Raw genomic sequence first — 21850 nt, 5'->3', positions numbered from 1 at the left:
ATGAGCACAGTTGTCAATCGTATCCTGCTGTTCGATGTGACTGATATAACAGAACTCCAAACAAAGTAACAGCGTGTTCAATGTATCAAGAATGTGTTTATCACGTGCTATACGGTGTTTATAGTTCAGTGCTGTTCGTGAAGAATGTCTTTGACAACAGCCGATGTTATCGGATCTTTCGTTGTTGCTTGTGGCGCTTGTATTCTCAAATCGCTGCTGGTTCTTTGTTTCACCGTCGTGTAAGCGAGTATTCTTCTCACTTTAAATAACTCAAAACTGTAAGATTTTACAACTTTTTCTTATAAATTACTATAAACAACACTTTCACTTTTCTCCTCAATTAAACTACTCGGTGTTTTATAAAATATTCTATTGATTATCATTGCATATCTTTGTATAATTTACCATTCACATGCTGAAATGTGATCACTTAATATAAAGATCTGTGCTATTTTTTATCATTTATTAAGCAAAAATATCAATTTACATTTAATTTTCTTGAAGATATTTATATTATTTTCTTATTTAAATATAATCATTTATTTCTACAAAGGAATTTAAAAAAGAAACTGTCACAGCAAAAACTAATAATAAATTTAAATATTTCAATTAAGCTAACTTATTATATTTTTTTATAAAATATTTTTAATTTATTTTAATTTCTGTGTAACAAATAAATAACATAACATTTAAAATTATTTGATATGTAAAAATAAATAATTAAATTACTTCATTAATTTATTTTTTCAATCGTAATTTATCACCTTTGAATTCAATCATTAAATGAAATACAAATAGAATGAAAAAAATGTAATTAATTTTTTAAAACATTATATTGCAATTAAAATATATATATATATATACTTTTAAAATTAAATAAAATTTAAAAATTTCAGTATTTTTAATGTGTTTAGGTGGACCTGCATTAAGTTTAGGATTACTTAAAGATGTTTATCCTTTGTTAACTTAATTATATAAGTTGTCGCGTTAAATCCTTTAATGTCATTGAAAAAAAACTTTGTTTTGTTTTTGTAAGGATCAAAATTAATGAGATTGTGTTTAAAGGAGATGCTCTACAACACAAATGAATGATGAGGTAGATGCTGTTAGAGGATAGTTCACCTTATCGTTTAAAGAGTATCAGGAAAAAAAGTGTTTAATAATTATAAAAATTCCTGTTAAATGAATTTGTCTTTCAGCACTTGATGGGCCGTAATTTTTTATAAAAAATCTATCTTATTCTATTGATTACGATATTTTGGTTCTGCTGCGATAATAAGTCTTCTTATAATCTTGATTTCGTTCAAGTACCACCAGATATTATTGTGGCTGAAAGTAGTTCAGATGTCATAGCCAGAGAAGGTACAAACGTATCTTTATCGTGTAAAGCTAAAGGATATCCAGCACCGAATATTTCTTGGAGAAGAGAAGATAATGAGGCCATTCCTCTAGGAATGCGACAAGGTAAAAAATTGTTAGGTGAGTTTAATAATCGATATTTTTATAGTGTATAAAACATCGTTTAATAACATCTATATATTGAAAAGTAGAGAAAAAAATATATGTATTTTTTTTGGATTATATTCATTCGATCTTTTCCTTACGTAAATACTTTTAAAGGAAATTACAAATCTGAGAAATACCCAGAGGGATTAAAGTGAAAAAGTCCAGGAAAACCAAATTCAACGATTTTTAGCGGTTCTACGTTTGATATATTCATGGGATTGAAGTTTAGCTTTGATAGTTTCCGTCAAGAATGCAACATCTGAACTGACAGAATGTGTTTGTCAATAGAACGACATTTGGTACTAGATTGATAAAATCTGATCACTCGGTTTTTCTATGGTAAACAACGTGTGTGTTTTTCACGCATCTTGAAGATTTACAGTTATATCAAAATTATAAAATTAAGTTTTTCAGTTTATATTAACTTTCTTTCTTTTTTAAAAAAGCTTTTACTTCTATTAACTCTCCAACTCTTACATAAATTTATAACAATTTATTTACGTCTCGCAAATATTTTTCTTAAAATTTCACTTTTAAATTTCTTCAAAAATTAATTAGAAAAAAGAAGAGATTTAAGTTTATAAAAATCACGAATTACAATGCACGTTTTTTTGTAATTTTAAAAGAAAAAAATGTATTTGTTACGTGGAATTAAATTTTTACATAATGTAATTGTATCTACTCCGCGAGATGTAAGAAAAAAGAAGTAGAATAAAATATATATATGCGTATTATACTTCACTAAAATAAAGTAGAAGGTTTAAAATTCTGACAATAAGTCAAATTTTTATCAATCTGTAAGCTCTTAGGAAGAGGGAAAAAAGGGAAAAGAAAGAAGAAGAAGAAACACGTAAATAAAGGAAAAAATATCTAAGACATATTCTAAATCCTATTGTCTTTCGGCTTTTGACAATATTTTGTTGAAGGAGAGAAATGTCATGGGATCAGAGGAAAAATCGCGTGAAGAGGAAAATAAGATTGGGAATCGAAATCAGCTAAAGCATAGAAAATACTAAAGGCCGTTACATTTAAAATAGATATATTTTAACAGAGTAAGATAGGTGAAAGCAGTACATATTTTTAAACTTAAAAAGAAAAAATACTTATACACTCTCACTTGTTAGCCTATAAATAACAACACTGCTTTTAATGAAGAGAAATACAATTAATTTTATATGAACTAGTGCCTATTTTAGAAAAGAATATCAGCATTATAAATTCGATTTTTTCAGGTAAAATATATAGCTAATTTCGCTTATTAATTTATAAACTTTAATAATTAAAATTATATATATATATTTTTTAAAATTTAAGTCTGTTACTTTTTTTGTAGCTACTACTTACGAAGGAGAGCAGCTGAACATAACTCGAGTTAGTAGACTGCATATGGGAGCTTATCTTTGCATCGCATCTAATGGAGTACCCCCTTCTGTTAGCAGGAGAATAATATTACACGTTCATTGTAAGTGATACCGACTTTATTTTCATCATCTCTTACTAATTACCTGTACTTTTCTTTATCTGTAATAATCTTACTATTCTTAATTACGTTCAATTAAAGCTGGCAAAATATTCTTTACTGAAAATGTAATTAATTTTTAAAGAAAAAAGAGAAAAAAAGCATAAAAATTTCTCCAAGGTTTCGTTTACTGTAATCATCAACATTCCATTTTTCAGATCTTGTTTTATATCTTAAATTAAACCAAAGTAAAAAGTCTAGTAGTAGTTTTCTACAAGTAAAAGTTAAAAATCTCTCTCTTTTAGGAGAACTTTAAAATAATACTGGCATCAAGCAGATCCCATTACGTCGACTCTCAATCAAATTCCTTTCCTCTATAAATAGAACTACATCTTTCTCTTTTAGTTCCTCCAGTTATGTGGATACCAAACCAGCTGGTTGGTGCAGCAATGGGAAAAGATGTTACCTTAGACTGTCACACGGAAGCTTATCCTGTGTCCATCAATTATTGGGCCAAAGATGGAGGAGATATGATTATACCTAACGAAAAATTCGAAACAGCAATTAAAGATAAAACTTACAAGATACACATGAAATTGACGGTGAAGACATTAGAAGAAGAAGATTTCGGTACTTACAAATGTTTCGCTGAGAATTCACTCGGATCTACGGAAGGATCAATACGGATGTATGGTAAGAACATAGCTTAGATTCACATGAATTGTGTCAAAACTGCCTTATCTATCGAAGTACTATCTTACATCTAGAATACCTCGGGGAGAAAAAGAAAAATCTTATCTTTTATATCAAAAAAAAACAACGAAAAAATATCTTTCGTGTCAGAAATTGCGACTTGATTTATATCGTTTTATATAACTACATTAAAATTACACTTAACTATATTGTTATATTAAATTAATTAATTATCCTTACTTTTGCTTCCTGTTTTACTCGCTAAAATAATTAACATTAATGATTTAAAACACATCCATTTGATAAATTATGTTTAATTAAATGCATAGCAAATAGTTTTGTTGTAGAATTAATAAAATTTATTTTCTAATTTAATCAATATTCGATTTATTGCGATAATAAATCTGAGATTGTCGACATAATTAAATTGTATCAATTGGTTTTTTTTAATTATACGCGTATATTATTTCGACTCTCTTTATTATAAAATAAATTTATTTTTAATTTAAAAATAAAAATATTAAGAAATAAATAAAAAATTATTTTTTTGTTTTAATTCTTTATGCATAAATTATATAAATAAAAAAGTTTAATTATATCATTTTTAAATGTATCAACGTTTATCTAAAATTTTAATCATTCTATTGACGTATTAATTGGGCAGTAATTTGAAAAAATTTGTAGATTTATAAATTCCTACTATCGTCTGTCTGTCTTTCCTTTATTTATCTCGAGAACGGTGTTAGATAGATGAAAACCAAGACCAGATAGGAAAAGATTAGGAGGCTCCGATTAACTATATACGAACTCCCAGTCTATACTGGAAGTTAGTATAAAGTTAATCGCGACCACCTAAAATTTCCATTTCTGGGGAAGCTTACGAACCCCATAAATGGAAAGCTTATTGAAACCACGTGACTTCCGGACTAGACCAAAAGTCACGTGATTTCAGTTCGAACTTTTCCCTAGAACGGAGTTACATAGATGACTGGCATGTCTCTATTGTTATCAGGGAAAGTATGATGTACAGGGGAAGGCACTGCAAATTTGAGATCGAGAGCATATATTTTAAATTAAATAAATTAAAAATATGATTAAAAATTACAGCACTGTATTATGGTGATGTCACAATAATTTTTGATCGTTGTTTTAAATTATGATATTCAAAATTATAAAAATAAAATGCATATTTTTTCGTTTAAATTTTATCCTTTTATATATATATTTAAAATTTAAAAATAATTTTGAATAAGTCTTCAAAAAGTTTGAATTTGTTCTTAATTCCTGATCTTTTTTGGATAAAATATTTAAAACAAATTAAGTAATTTAGAAATGTATTAATATCAAGTTTAAATCATTTGATTATTAAACAAACTTTTATATAAGAGTAAGAGAGAAAAAATGGATCTGCTATTTGTTCGATCAAAGATCCGATGATGTAGAGAAAAATCAAAAATAAAAGACATAAAAATAATGGATAAGAGCGAAAAGGAAACAGTTTGAGTTGATGCGGTTATTACCAATCCAATCTATTCTTGTAATTCTCTACTTTTATTGTATCTACCAAGGAAAAGAAGCACACTCAAACGCATACACACAATACACATATATAGGTTATATATATATATATCCTATGTAAGGATAAAATTCCACACCAGATACAATCTTTCCACTACTTCTTCGAGTGCTCCATTGAAAAGATAAACATAATAAGAATTTTAATCATATTAAAGTTTTCAACACTATTATTTTTTCTATAAAATTGATAAAAAATGTATTTATTTATTTTTTCTTTATAGAAATACCACCACCAACGGAAGAACCAACGAAACAAACCATACCAAATATACGAGTCACTCCAGAAGGCAAGTAACTTAATACTATCAAATCGTGTTAAAGATATGATCTATGTGATTAATCACAATTGCAATTGGGGAATAATTTCCGTTATATTGATGCTTGATCTTCTTTAAATAACACGCTTTACCTCTTTTCTACTATTCGTGTCATCAATTATATGTAGCCCTTTGTCAAAACTTATTCTTTGATATCATTCAATAGTCAGTTTGTTGTCTTTGATGGATCCGGAGGGATAGAATAAATGTTAAGAATCGTGGTGATTTTCATCCGTGAAAAAAGAAGTCATACTGTCACGCAAACAATCATTTATATCATCTATAATCATTATAGCGTCATCAAACACTTATAACTATAAGTATGGATTGATCAATGGTTTATGACGACTGTCAAAGGAACGTTTCCAGACTTATCACGATAAATTAATAGCATCGTTAAGGTTTTAAATATATTTTTATGACCTACTTTCACATTTTTTAAATATTAATAACGTTTATAATTATAATAATAATCATTAACATAGTTAGAAAATGATAAATTCCATCATCAGATAAGCTATGATCCGGATAAACTTCTAAACGCATAATGCAAGTAAAATTAAGAAAAAAACAAGAATTAACGAAGTCAAATAATGAATTAAATAGAATGTTATCAATTAAAGTAATTTTAAAAATCTATTCGGCTTTGGTATTTTTATTCCTTATCATTTATTTAATACCATTTGTCTCATTAACAAATGGAAGACAGAATCAAAATGAGAGAAAGAAGAAGAGTAAAGAGAAAAAAATAAAAAATAAAATAAAAAATACAAATCGAAGTAAAATAATTTTTTTTAATTCTTTATCTTCTTTTAGAAAGACCTGAAAACTATTTAACGCTACGAAAAGTAAGTTATCTATCAAGAAAGAAAGTATTGAACGATTATCTCTTTCTTAAAGTTAATGGGGTCCTCAAGAATAGGATCATGTTGTCAGAATATTTCCAAATCTTAGTTATTCAATCTCGCTAACCTACTGAAAATGTTATTAATCAGTATTACTTTCCAAATAATGAATAGATACAACTACTCCTACAAGATTATTTATCTTTATTTAAAGTGAGAATGAACATAATTTTTATGTTTACTTTTAAGATTTGAATTCAGTAAAATAATCGTTAAATTCTTTTCTGTAATAAAAAAATGAAAAGTAATATTATCCAAACAATAAAAAAATAACAGAAAAGATACATGAGATGAAGCAGAAGCTAAAAAATAAGCAAAGGAAAATGATAAAGTGTAAAAAAAATCTAATGCTTTCTGTGCAATGTTAGCTTTTATTATCTTTCTCTTTCTATATACGTTCTGTATATATACATATATATGTTTTAAACCTTATCTGATTAAGTAAATTGGATATATTGGAATTAAAATTTTACATGTTTTACAAAATTTTCCTCTTGATTATTACATGTAAAATGGTTTCGTTATGTAATTTCGTCAGAATGCCAGGAATTTCTTTGTTGTCAGAGTAGGTTAGATGTTTTGAAGATGTATATATATATAATCTACAAAATATTCGGTATAGAATTTAAATATTCGACATTTTTGCTTTAAAACTAATTTAAAGGACTAAATGTCATTTATAATAAATTCCATAATGACATATTTCATTTAAGTTTTACATTTTTCTTTGCCATATATCGATTAAAAATTTTTTAACAAATTGAAAAATTTTATTATTATTTTTTCCCTATTTTTAAATATATATATATTATAAAAAAAACCTTTTTATTATTTATATAAAGTCTTGGCATTTTATCGTCTTTTTTATTGTCACAGATTTGACAGCATTTCCTAGACATCAAAGTTTTGGATCTGTGAAAGATTCAGAAAGTGAAAGTACTGAAGTCAAAAATTCACTTTCTATACCTACAGGTTTGTAAAAGTTGAAAGCAAAATAAGAAAAATATTCTTTAATATTTTAAATTTAAGTTAAAATTTACACACAAACACACACACACACACACATATATATATATATTAATTAAATATTCATTAAAGAGAATATTATCCTATTATAATTTACCTAGTATCAATAACAACTTTTTGATAATAAAATTAATAATTTTGATAAATAGTGAGAAGAAATTAAGCTTATTTAAAGTAAATTTATATAACTACATACAAATATTACTGCCCTTTTGAATAAATAGAGAGTTTTGAATGGTGTAGTTCTACTAATCTTATCATTGAAGATTAATCAATTTTAAATTCATTGGAGAATTGTTCATTCAGCAAGAGAAGAAACATTGGACAGATATTTAGGAAACGTCCACTTTTATTGGTAGTATATTCTTCACAAAAATGACAAGAGTACTTTTAAAGATATCTAAGTGATTCCCATTGAAAATAAGAAGAAATCAGTTCAGTTTTAGTTGTTTGAAAAGAATTTTTGCTTACCTAAGAAGTATTCAATAGAAAAATCCAAACTTGCAGAGGATATAGATTATTATAAAGGCGAATTGTATAATAAAGAGTTATTATTTTAAAGTGGTTGATCAAGAGCGAGTTGTGGATAAGATTGATGTTTTCATATAAGTAACTGAGCAATGAAGATCTAATGGATATAAGTTTTTTAATATTTCTAATATTAAAAAATTGATTATTTTTGAATAAATGGTTTCTATATAAAGACAATATTTATAGAATCTTTTTAAATCTTGAATTTTATATAATAGGCAGCTTATTTTACAATTAAATCAGTTGCAGGAATGTAAAGATTCTTAGAAGACACTGGAATTTCCGAATAAATTAACGAATAAAACAAAAAGTTTAAACAGTTTTTACGAAAAAAAAATAGTTTCTAATATAGTATTTACATCAAACTTGATAGTTTGATATGAATATTACATTTATATGCAGATATGTATCTGCTTCTTGTCAAAAACTCTTGATAAGAAAGAACTGTAGGAGTTAAATCTTAAAACTTCTGCCGGTTAAATAATAATTTGGAAAATTAATAAATAGGATTAAATATTAGTAAAAAAATCTCCCAAATAAATCATATAACTAAAAATAATATATCTCAAATAGGATGTGTTAGGATTAATCCAATATCGGAAATATTGGAACGATCCTTAATTAACAGATTAAATGAGAAGATAATAAATTTCTAACTCTGTAAAACTCAATACATTGATTTAAGTATTTAAGATTAGTAGATTCTTGAATTTTCAAGAGTTTGTAAATAATTAATAAATTTACAAAATTAAAAATTAAAATTAATAATAATAAAATTAATATTTATGATTGATATTTAATGTTCTAGAAATATAAATTTTTGTGGAAAAAAAATTAATTATTCGAGTTATTTAATGAATATTTTACCATTCTCATCTCATAAAGAAAAATTTTATATTTAACAGAAAATATTAAAGATATTTCAGGACCTCAAATTTATTGTGGCTATGAGTTTATAACGTATAAAAGAATCTTCCCTCTCTAACAAACATTAATAAACTTAAAAACCGTGATCCTAAATTATGTATAATTAATGAATCACGGAAACGGGTTTATGTATAAATTCTGGCTGAAGTAAACTCGATATTAAAAAGATTTTTGGTGAAGTTAGGTAATAACAAGAATAATTTTTGAAGCACTTAAACTTTTATAACACTTACAAACAGAGGAAAACACAAAATTTAAAGCCTTCAGATTTGTTTTATTCACTGTGCTCGAGTAGAAATCACACAGGGAGTCGACTTTTAAAACAACTTTACATGTGTACTGAATTTGAAGATGCTAAATTCTAGTTATAAATATTTCTTTTAGTAAACGTCTTCCTTGTTTTATTATTTATTTAAATTATTATTTATTTACACAAAATTCCACTTAGGAAGAATTTTTTCTTTAGTTTGCTTTGATTAAAAAGATAAACAGATTGCTTAACAATTACGTTAATACAAAGAATAAATTGGAATATTTTGTGTCATTATCTGTTTAATTTTAAAAGCATGAAATTAATTAATTAACTGTACGACAGTTGCAATATTTATCTGCTTTAAATCTATACTTTGAATAAAATCTTTACCTCATTGTTTTTCTTTTTATTTAAATTAGAATAATATTAATTTAGAAGCTAAAAAGTTTGAAAATTACACGGTTTTTTCTTAAATTTTTAAAGTTAAATAAAAATATTTTGTTAATAATGAGAGAAAATACAGATTTTATGTTATAAATTGCCGTTTTACAATATGTAGGCGTGTGCATTCTTTACAATAACCGTGCTATTTCAAAGAATAGTTCATTATATTCTGCTTTGGAGGATAGACAGAACAAAAAGAATATAAAGTTTTAATTAATTTAAGTTTTAGGATCAAGACATTTTAAAAAGGGAAGATCCTTTATCAATAATCTACGTGAAGATAGCAGTGACTGCTGAAAAATTCGGCTTACGCTTGTAGTTTGATGAAACTCTGCGAATAAATTTAGAGATTTACATAAAGAATCTAAAATATAATTATCAGAATAATGTAAAATTTCAAAAAAATCTTAATAATTATTTTTCTAAAAAATATTACAGTGGAAATAATATAAGAAACATGGATATAATGAGTATTTGTAGTATATTGATGTTATCCAAAGAAATCTTTTCAAAATTCTTAGAGATGTAAGAGAGCATTGTGATTAGGAAACTTAATTCTAGAAACTTTTAAAACATACTCTAACATATTGACTTTTATCAAAAGGAAATATGAAACATTTACTAGAGTTAGAACACGTCGAAAAAGTACTATATTTCTAGCCTATATCATATTCCATTTAATGGATGAAGTTCAATGTTCTTTTATCTCAACAGATCTTTCAGTGTATTCGAGCAATTTGAGAAGTTGACACTCTTTAAGTTCATATTAGTATCTTTATACAGGAATAGATACTGTGTTCCAATTATAGCTTTTGACAGTGTCAAAAATTCTATTAAAATCTATTAATAGAAACCTTATAACTTAAGAAAACCACTCTGAAATTGTATCAAAAAACTTTTATCTTTAATATCCAGTTTGGATAAGTGCCACGTGGAGTGTCTACACACTTTTTTTTTGTTTTTATCAAATTCTATTTATAACTTAAGAAGTTATAAATGTCATTATTGGTTTCACGATAAGATTTTAATAAGAGTGAGGTTTAAAAATACGTCAATCATAAGTTTGTTAATGTTTTAATTACGTTTCAACAAGAGTGTTCTTGGCAATAATGATTGGATCAATTGGTAGCTTCTTGATGCTGTCAGGACACTTCTATCATAATAATTGACTTTTTATATTTGAGTTTCCTACTTGAATACTTCGTTGAACTTATCAAATCTTAAATTAAACTTTTCTTTAACAAGAGATGTTAACATTTATCTTTGTCTGTATACTTTAGTATGTTGATGAACCGAAAGAACATAGCTTTATCCTTAAAGTAATTCTGTCTTCTCCACTTAAAATTTTAAATAGTAATCAATACGCAACTTTATTAATTTTTTAATAAAATTATATAACAGTTTCTCCGTTTTTCCTTTCAGAAAAACTAGAGAAAAAAATTAAAATGTTTTTTTTATATGCTGATAAGTTTTACTTTACATTTGTAACTGTTCATTCACTTTCCTGCTATTTTCTTTTTCTACGTGATCAGAAATATAAAGTAGTAAAAAATTTGATTCGCAGATAGCAAAAAGCTTGTTTTCTTGTGAATACAAATCATTTTGTAACATAAACACCATTTGAAAATATTGATAGCCTTTAAAAATGTTATCTGAATTTCAAAATCGGTAACGATATTAATATCTTATTTCCTTGATAAATATGGCTGATTTATTGTTCAAATAATCTAATTAAATTTATAAAAATTATATTTTATACGCAAGGTTATATATATATGTATACATATACATTTTTCCCTCCTCTTTTGTCTCTCTCTTTAGTTCGATTACTTAGATCTTACCTGTTCTAAATAGCGCATTTTTAAACGTTGACACTTTCAGCTGAGTGTGATACTTCAGTTCGAAATATATATGGAAATATATTCTTTAAAGAAAGCTACTTACATAAAAAATTATGGAAAGTAGAATTTTAAACAGATTTCATACATAACAAAACTAAAAGACCCACTATTTTCGACATTATAAATTCGGATAGTTTCCAAAATGTCTTCGGATATAGAAATTTCAATTCAACATTTTTTTCCCCTTTAGTCCGTAACTCTATAAGCAATTATCTCATTCAAATAGTTTTAATTGCTTTGAAAATTTTTCAAGAAAAAGTAATTATTTGAAGAATTATCATTAATATTCATAAGAGAATTCTTTGATGTTTTCTTACGAAATTACATCATGAATTATCTTATTTAAACGGTGTAATAGCCAAAACAATGTTTAAAAGAAGAAAAATTTTCAAAGTTAGCATCGATATTTTTAAGTATTTTAATTTGTTAATTGCCAAATATTTTTAGATTAATTTAAAAAAAACCAAAAATATGTACTCAATTTATTGCTTCTAATTAAGTTAATAAACCTTAAATATTGACTGGTTTATTTTTGTAAGAATTACTGCTTTAAGGTAAAATGATAACGTATAGAAAAATTTAAAATTTCTTATCTTTTCTAAATAGAAAAGTTAAGAAATTTTAAATATAATTAAAAAAATAAATTGTTATGAATATTATATTTTAAATATAATATTCAGATAACAATGTAGTTATTATATGTATAATTATTACTAAACGTCACTTCACGGTTGCTTTATTCTTTAATGATGTACTTTATGTTAGAAATTCGATAATTATTATTGTTTCTAGAACAATGATGCTTAGATGAATTTAGTATTAAGTTGCATGCTATTAGAATTAATAATGTCTATTCCTGATGAAATTTTATTATTAAAGCTAAAAATAAATATTACTAATCAATTGAGAAATCAGATAGAATTTCAAGGAGGAACACTCAAACACATTACCTACACTTCTATTGTAGACGGAAAATATCGATCATCAGAAGATGCTTCTGCTCTTGAGGACAGAGTCCCCTTACCAGAAAAGTCAAGAAAAGGACAACGAGGACAACAACATAGTCAGTACAGAATTTCTATTAACTTCTCTCCACTTCTCCTAATTTACAGTTTGTCTGTTGAATGCATTCACAAAAGTGATTTCTCACAGTTTTGATGAGTTATTGTGTTTGTTTATTATTAATCTTATCTTAAAATTATTGATAAAGCAGTAATTTGCAAATATTATGACTTTACAGCGAAATTAATTTTCCACGTTTATTATCTAAGATGTTATATGGGTTTCCTTTAACAAAACTAATTAAGATTCCGAAAATCGTCATTAAAAATACACACGCACGCCCACGTTTATATTAAGAATGTTTAATTTTAAATAATTTTGATCGTCCAACAAGTGACATAAATATGATTTTGAACAGACCAGTTCAGATAATTAAGAATGAAATTTATTATTTCCTGGTCTTTATATTATTTTAATGTTATTTTCTCCCTTTAATAATGTTTATTATAGGATATTTTCAATCATATAAATTATAGTTTAATTACAAATATTAAATTTATAACGCGTAAACCTTAGTTTCAACTTCGTATTACTTTATGGATGGTTAACTTTTCTATATGTACAGTACCTCTGCTAATAGGAATAGTGCTATTTACAGGGGAAACACCAATAAAATTAAGAAAATATTTTTTCTATATGGAAAATTAATATTAAATTATTGTAAGCATATATAAAATGAAATGTTTATATCACTAATATAAAACTTTTAATGAATAAATTATTCAAGTTTATAATAATAGAAAATTACTGCTTTGCCCCTTTATATTTCTCTCATTTAACATTGTCTATTGCTAAGATAAATGGCAAAAAGTATAAAATTTTACATTTTAACTAATTTTATGTATTAAATTAATAAACAGATGGGAATGTTATTTATTAACTTCCATCAAATAATTATTTATCTACAAAAAATTCATGTCAATAACAACTTAATATATTTATTTACCTATAATTTTAAGTTAAAAAGTTTAAATTTAAGTAGTTTTTTTAATATATTTTCTTATCGAATAATGTATTAAAAACAAATATTTAAAAACTAAACAAACTTTTTATTAAATTTTATTTTTCTTCGGGATGTTAAGTAAGAAAACAAAAATTCATCTCTTATTACATTTTCAGATCGCTACTACTACAACTTCCTTCGGATATTTGCAAAATTTATTTATATTTGAACTTCTGCTCATCATTCATATGAGTAGTGCATAGTTTTTTTCCCTCTACAACTGCCTGAAAACAGAATACAAAAAATTTTCTTATCATACATATCAAAGAGAAATATATTCAGAAAAATGATTCTTCATAAGTGTGTTGAAATTTCATCTTGTACATGAATAGATATCAATGTTCTTTACATAAAATAATACTTGTTTTCATTTATTTTTACGTTTTATATTATTTCATAATTTATTATTTTTCTTTCATTTTTTATACGTCGTTGTCTCTATAATTTATTAATAGTTCAAAGATTTGTTATAGACGTACAGAAATATGATCTGGACACTAATAATACTGGAGATATACATTATTATTTGACATTTATAACAGCGTAAACGTAGCCGTATCAAATTAATTATATTTGAGTTTATATCACATGATAATTACATTATATTATTTACACTTATATGTTAATGTCTCTGTTTATAACTATGTCATAAATGTCTGAATAAAATAAGTATATTTTTATAACAAAGTATAATAATGTAAAGATTATATGCAGCATATATTCAGATTTATTCTACTTTTTGTGTACACGTACAACGTATATATTTTATATTATGCCATAAATAATCGAGCTACGTAACAGATAAGTGGCATATGAATCAAAGTACAGTTTTACAGAAACAAGAAAGAAAAAAATCTCTCGAAAATTCATAAATTATTCTATATTTTGACAAGTATAAAACAAAATGTTTAATTATAAATATCATGTAAAAGGAAATGATAAATAAATTTAAATGATAAATATAGGAACAAACAAAATCATTCAAAAATCTAATTCTAAAAGTATGTTCTCTTTTTTACACTCGTTTACTATAAAATTTCCAATATTTTTGTACATAATTTAAAATATTTATACAATTTATATTTTCGGATTTAAAATTAAGCCAAATATAAATTTTATGTCTGAATTCCACCAAAGTTTATATATTTAATTTATTTAAATTTATTAAAACATAATTCAAATTTAACGATAAGTAATGTTCAAAATATAACCACTCAGTCGGTTTAACGAAACACAAGTTTATATTTACAATATGAATGTACAAAATACTACAAAATTAGAGTCACAATTAAACATGCACAAATACTAATCCACGACAACCGACTATTCCCGTACACGTTCGTCGAAAGAAACTCCTTACGACCTCCACAAACAGACTTGTAATTAACAGCACCTCCGAGTCAGGAACAAGTTCGTACTCAACCACTGGAGTTTACTTTCCCCAGATTTCCGTGGCGTCCAACGAGAGAGTTAGTTAGCACTTCGATAACGACGATCTCAATCCGATCGGATCCGATCTTCCCGATACGAACTTCAGTCGATCCCGATACGAACTCCGATATGAGCTCTCGTTCCCGCCGAAACTACGGCTTAAATAGTCCCAACGTTCGAATCGTCCGCCAATCAAATTTGAATTCTTCCACAACGGCCGCCAACGGTCATTTCCCGCCGGCCAATCGTCCGTCTGTCGTCGATTTGAAACACAACGGATCTTCTAACGGTCGTTTCTAACGGCCGATCCTAACGGCTTTTCCGTTATGAAAGTTCGTTATAATAAACCAGGGCGGAAATCGCTCGCCTAGCGATTCCAAACCCTACACGATATTTTTAGCTGTGAATTTTATAATTTGCATGTTTTTTTACAACTTTAAGTATAATCATTTTACATTTTATTTTTTTTAAATAATAAATATAATTACACTTTTTATGTAATTTTATTCTAAATGAAATTTTACAGTTTTTAATATATCTAAAATAATCGCAACAAGCATCCAAATTCAAATGCATTTACTAGTTCATAAACAAAATGAACAGGAACCATTAATGTCAATTTTATAAAATTGTATCTCAGGTTTGTTCCTCATTGAATATTATATTTTGTTATCGAAGTTTTAAAAACATTTCCGTAGCCGATAATACTTATCTTTTTGTTATTAATTACATTGATTAATACATTAGTCCGAACACTTTCTCTTTTTCTCCTTTAGAAAATTGTTATTTTACATCTACTAAATCTGATTGTCAATATATAATTATAGACTTGCCTCTTCTAATCTTTATGATGAGTTTAAATGTTTTCGAAACGAACATTGGCTAATTTTTCTTTTTTTTTCTACGTTTTATTCACTAGTAATACAAATTTTTAATCGTTAATTTTCTCATCTAGACTTGTTAAACGTAGCTAAAAATTGAATCGAAATTTAAAAACAAAAATTAACTTCTAAATTAAATTGATTAGAAATTTATTTCTCTCTCTAAACATATTTCATTTTATATACAAGCTTTTAAAGTTACATATCTTAACCACTTACTTAATTATACACTGTACCGTATATCAGGAATAATGAAGATAAACGGGATGTTAATTTGTATTTTCTTGTTTTAAAGAGCGATTCATTATCACTATCATTGTATATATTAATTAAGTATGTTGTTATCTATGTAAACCTGTTTAAAATATTTCAAATTCTATTTATGTTTATCAGAAAACAATTAAAATAATTACATGTAGCAGCTTAGAATTAATGCATCTTAAGTGAAAAAATAATAAAGGAATTATTCCAAAATTTTATTTTTGTAAAACCTCAAAATAGGGAAAAAATATCTAAACATCTAAACCGAAAGAACGTAAAGTTTTGTCTTTTTTTATAGTATACAAGTTCCAATTAGGTGATAACAATAGAAATTTTCTCGAATTTAAATCCAAGGAATTTCGACTCGTTAGTACTTCCTTAACTTGAATTCTTATTTTTTTTATTATCTTACATTAAATACAATAAATTATTGTATAATTACTACAGTAATTAAACATTAAACACGCTGATATAAAAATAAAAAGGGAAATTCTATTAACGTCATCTTTTATTAAATATGTATGATAGAATGAATTTCTTTCATTATTCTGTTGATATAATTATACAAACTATATCAGGAAAAACCTTTCTGTCCCAGATTTCCTACGTTCCACAATCTAAGTTAACCAAAAATCGATAGTAAGCCAGGTATTTATGCCATTTATCATTCTATGAATTTTGCTGAAATGATGTTTTCTGCTCTTCTAATAAACGAAGAAACATAAAACAGATACTTAAAATATAAATTTTTAAAATATTATTTTATCATCTTTACAAATATAAGATATTATTTTAAAATTTATCTTTTAATTCCTTTATAATTTAATTGCAGGTAAAAGTACAAGTCCATGTCCTGTCGCATCGAGTTATTTGAAATTTGTGGTTTTACTGATGTTGCAAGCTTCAGATTACCTTATCACCTAACAAACCCTATAGAATCGTAGGGTTATTAGAGACTAATGGTGAGAACTGTCCCAGCTATTGTGAAATGCATACAATCTAACGCAAAATAAGGGATCAACCTACTATAGGACTCGACGTTATTGACGTATGTGTTCCTATGCGAGGCCATCATTCGTGATAGAAGAATTCTGTTGTATCCAGAAAACATTCACAATGACGTTAAGAATGTTGTTTATATACCATTCTAGCGGATGTCTTCGGAATGTTAAGTTGGGATTTACTTTTATGTCGACAGACTTTGGAGTTCAAAAAATGTTACCAACTTTACGAAAATAAGATGGGCTTTTATGTAAATTTGAATACCGGCTCTGAATCAAACAAGAAAACATTTCACTCCCCAAAGAAAAATAACTATTATAATGAAAATAAATTGGTTTATGTACTAAGCTCTGACTAACCAAAACAATTTATATATATAATATATATACATACATACATACATATATATATATATATATATATATATATATATATATGTATGTGAGTATAAACAAATGATATAAGTGAAAAGAAAATTTACATTTCATTTTATTTACTTCTCCTTTTTTTCCCAGTTTAATATAACAAATTTACTGTTATTACAAAGTTATTTATGAAATCAAGAAAGATATATCTCAGCTTAAAATCCGGAGAAAATTGCTCCATGGTGCTTTCTTTTAGTGAAAAAAAGCGTTCACATTCATTTTTACGTTTCGATCTCATCCATAAACTTTATGAACATCGCTAAATCATGTCGAAGACACGTTTATAGTAAAAAAAAAATATAAAAAAATAGTGAAAAAGTCACCCTTCTAGGATATGTTTAAGTGCTAATCATGTGTTTTATAGAAATGCAGTATGCCTTATAGTTCATGGTGTTTAATAAACAAAGTAGAAGGACATATCTTGTCTAAAACGTTTATTAAATTCATTTATATACTCACTTGTTCTTAGTTCTTATTATTTTTTTTAATTCAGGAATTTAAAAATTCCTTTAGTAATATAATTAATATGAAAATTTTCAGTAAATATGCATAAGAATTCATTTTTTAAATAATCAATTTTCCGTATATAAAAATAGAAGAGAGAGAGAGAAAGAAAAAGATGATCCTTTTTTTATTGTCATTTTCTGTTTCACGCTTTTTAAAATAAGGAAATAAATAAGATCTTATTTATTTGTTCATAAAATAAGATGCTGATTTTTTTTCCTGTTATAATAAATCTTGCTTTCATTTAATACAGTATAATAAGGTACAAAAATTTCTAACAATATCGATTTCATCTTCAATTCCATCAACAATTTTATTATACAATAAAACTCACATTACTTTCTTCTACGAGAAAAAAATTAATAAATTAAATTCCATTAAAACGTAATTAAATAAATAGATGGAATAATGATTTTAAATCCTTTTTTTTCCTACTTTTTTCCAAAATTCAAGTTTTTTTCAGTGAAAAATTTAATCCTAAGTTCTTCATTACTACATTAATCATAATAATCTGATCCAGAAATTTAAGTATATTTTTTTTTACTCTTCTTTTAATCTTTTAATATACGATAGACCAATTGATATAGCCGCGGACTTTAGCTGATTCATCAAAATTCTACGGCATTTTGAGAAGAGATAGAAAGTCGAATTTGACACATATATATAATCAGATTGATATATTAACTTTATAAAATTTTATAAAATCCTAAAATATTTTTATCATTTAAAAAAAAGAAAAAAAAACATGTTTCATTCTTACTACCTCGCAAGAGATCAAGAAGAAAAGTCCATTTACTGTATCTTGATATTTACCATCATTATGCAAAATTACTTATATATATGTCGAATGGAATAAATAACTTAATTTAAAAATCTATGCTTATCTAAGAGAAAAACAGAAATTAATTATTGATCATTAAAAACAATAAAAATTTATAGTTTTTAATTCGTAAGAACTGTCACAATTCGATTACTCCTCTTCCAGATAATGTAAAAAATAAATATTTTTGTCATTTAAGTTCTAAAAATAACTTCTGATAATTCAAATTCTTTAATTATTTCCCATTATATTATTTTAATTTTAAGGTATTTTTTAAATTTATTACAGTTTTATCAATTAGAAAATTATTTTATAGTATAATCAGTCTACTTCACGTGGTTGTATATAAACATTTATAGCATAATAGTGATATAATTTCCTAAGTACATTAATTTTTGTACTGCTTAAAATAAAATAATATGAGTAAAATTTCTCGTTTGTTACATTAGTCAGACTTTAAGGTAATTTGTTTTCACTTGATTATCTTGTGATAATATTTATTTTTTTGAGCTTATTATAATATTTTAATCTCAGAAATATATATAAAATTTTGTATTTATATTTACAAGTATGTTTAGTATTAAAATTCCATAATTCAAACTATTATCACATTAATTACACCCTTGTATCATTAAAATGTATTGATTTATCCGTTATTCAAAGCCAATTAGTGAAAAAATATAATCTCCCTTATCCATTGATATTAAGCTTTTGAAAAAATATAATTTTATTTTGTAAATTAACGAACAGAATTTCTATTTTCTAAATATCCTAATTTTTCAGTAATTTTAGTAATTTAAATTTTATCTAAACTTTTTAATTTAGAATTTCGTTTTTTTCTCTGGTTTATTCGTTTATATTCTTATAATCCAATTCCTTATTTTTAATCTTGTAATTTTCCTAAATTTTAAATTTCCTGTTTTTAAAATCATGTAACTTAAGAAAATTCGTGAACATGGCTAGTCTTTTTTAATCCGTTACACGTTGTTTCCTCTCGCATAATGTTATTTACTTCATTTTAAAAGTACTTGAGTGTTTCTTTACATAAATTTTACATTTTTAACTGTAATATTTTAAAATATAAACAGATTTTTAACATATGATTCTTACTACTGAATGGATATATTGGGCTGCAATTTTCAAATTCTAGACCTATACATTCACACTGATGTCTGTCCTTTCTTAATGCTAGATGAAATTTGAGACCAGATATGGAAAGCTTAAGTCAGGAGGCTAACTATAACTAACGATTAACTAACTATATGCAATGATTAACTATACAGGAAGTCATGTTATTTCAATTCAAAAATTTTCTCCAGAACGAAGTTAGATAGATGACCGGCATGACTCTGTTGTTAACAGGAAAAGTATGATTTACAGGGGAAATACACTAGTAATTTGAAATGGAGAGCATATAATTTAAATTAAATAAATTAAAAATATGATTTAAAATGGCACACTATTAATGTAATTTTACTTCGAAAGATTTTTTGAAAATTTCTGTAATTTTCCTAAATATTTTATATTAATTTTAAAAAGTACGGTAATTCATAAATAATATTACTTTTAGTAAATAAATATGGGATTTATCTTTTTATATTTTTATATGCTACATGCGACTTTTTATATATTTAGCATGGCATTTATCAATCTTTTCATAAATCTATAACTCTATTATACATACCATATGTTATACATTATACTCTATATTAATTCTACCGGGCAATAATGGCTATAAACTATACAATAAATCATAAGCTAAATTATTATATATAAACTATAAATTATGCAACTATAAAAATTATAAATTAACAATTCCATTTCTGTTATATATAATAAAAATATTATTTAAAATTATTATTATTATTATTTTTATTTAATTTTCTAAAGTATTCTTTTTTTCTAGATTTTAATTTAAAAAATTAATGTTGTAAGTAGTATCTGATACATGCTCTTACTTATCCAATTAGCTACGTGTTAAATAATAATTTTTTTAAATATTTAAAAAGCTTAAAGGAATTAAAATTTTAACTAAAAAAATTAAAACATTTATTAAATTTATTTCAAGTGACTTTTTATAATTATAATGCTAATTATTTTAATTATATTTGTTTAAAAAATAATAAATTTATCCTTGTTCTTCTTACATTATCCAAAAGTGAGAGAATTTACTGAGTAGTTCATCTAATCAAATCATTTTTCATTCTGTTTAAATTTCCTTTATCAATATTTGTTTATTCAAAAGTATCAAAATCAGTAATTTTACACATTGTCAACATATACTTTAATTATTCTTTCTTTTATTACAAAACTCCCTTTTCTGTAAACAAATCATTGTCATTATTATATTAAAACCCTGTTAAAGAGAACATTATAATATATTTATATGATAAATTAACAGTAATTAAACATTTCTAACGTTTATTTTTAACTAATTTAGGATGTATAATTATTAATTAATATTTATTTCGATGTTTGTAAAGAAATTATACCTTATATATTTAAATTTTATTTATTTTGTCACATTTAACTATAGATATGTTTAAAATATATAAATAATTTAGTAAATTTTTTCTAATTACATTACATTCACACGAATGGCAATAATTTACTACTACATCAATTTTTCAGTTTTCACCATCTCTCTTTTTCTCATCTTGTAACTTCTTTAAAGGATTAAAGGAGTATAAAGATTAAATTAATAATATATTACTGTTATTACTTTTTAATTACAAAATTTGACAGTCTTAATTAATGCTTCCATTATAGAAAATGATGCTCCTTATCCTCTCACTTATTTTTTTTTTCTCCTTACCTTTTTTCCAATTTTAATTTCTCTGTCGTTAATTATTTTCTAATTTAAATCGTTTTAATTAATAGTACATGCATTTGCTTTTCCGTGAAAATTTATTTAAATGTCC

The 21850-nt window shown here is 25.0% G+C and overlaps 1 protein-coding gene and 1 long non-coding RNA gene across 6 annotated transcripts in view; one reads left to right on the top strand and one right to left on the bottom strand.

Moving 5' to 3' along the window:
* Positions 1 to 17523, top strand: part of LOC136969843 (lachesin-like) — an 84855-nt gene extending 67332 nt beyond the window's left edge. For 2 of the 4 annotated variants that reach the window (XM_067264130.1, XM_067264126.1), the window contains 6 exons: positions 1309 to 1479; positions 2840 to 2968; positions 3371 to 3658; positions 5458 to 5523; positions 7335 to 7430; positions 12508 to 12817. In XM_067264130.1, the coding sequence (XP_067120231.1) occupies positions 1309 to 1479; positions 2840 to 2968; positions 3371 to 3658; positions 5458 to 5523; positions 7335 to 7430; positions 12508 to 12698 (941 nt within the window). In that variant the 3' untranslated portion in view covers positions 12699 to 12817. Of the gene's footprint in view, positions 1 to 1308; positions 1480 to 2839; positions 2969 to 3370; positions 3659 to 5457; positions 5524 to 7334; positions 7431 to 12507; positions 12818 to 17010 lie in introns of those variants that run through there. The other 2 variants (XM_067264127.1, XM_067264129.1) reach the window with 2 other exon arrangements.
* Positions 3187 to 21162, bottom strand: LOC136969844 (uncharacterized). 2 transcript variants are annotated; one of them, XR_010879878.1, is made up of 3 exons: positions 21077 to 21162; positions 3604 to 3737; positions 3187 to 3505 (listed from the first exon to the last, which is right to left on the bottom strand). It is a non-coding gene; the product is annotated as an uncharacterized lncRNA (long non-coding RNA). The 2 variants fall into 2 exon arrangements; XR_010879879.1 differs by lacking the exon at positions 21077 to 21162 and adding an exon at positions 3899 to 4001.
* Positions 21163 to 21850: the final 688 nt, after the last annotated feature.

Source organism: Centruroides vittatus, unplaced genomic scaffold (genome assembly GCF_030686945.1).
Source record: "Centruroides vittatus isolate TY-2023 unplaced genomic scaffold, ASM3068694v2 contig_1824, whole genome shotgun sequence".
Classification (NCBI taxonomy): Eukaryota; Metazoa; Arthropoda; class Arachnida; order Scorpiones; family Buthidae; genus Centruroides; species Centruroides vittatus.
The sequence above is the reverse complement of the archived record's forward strand: the minus strand, read 5'-3'. Positions and strand labels throughout refer to the sequence as shown.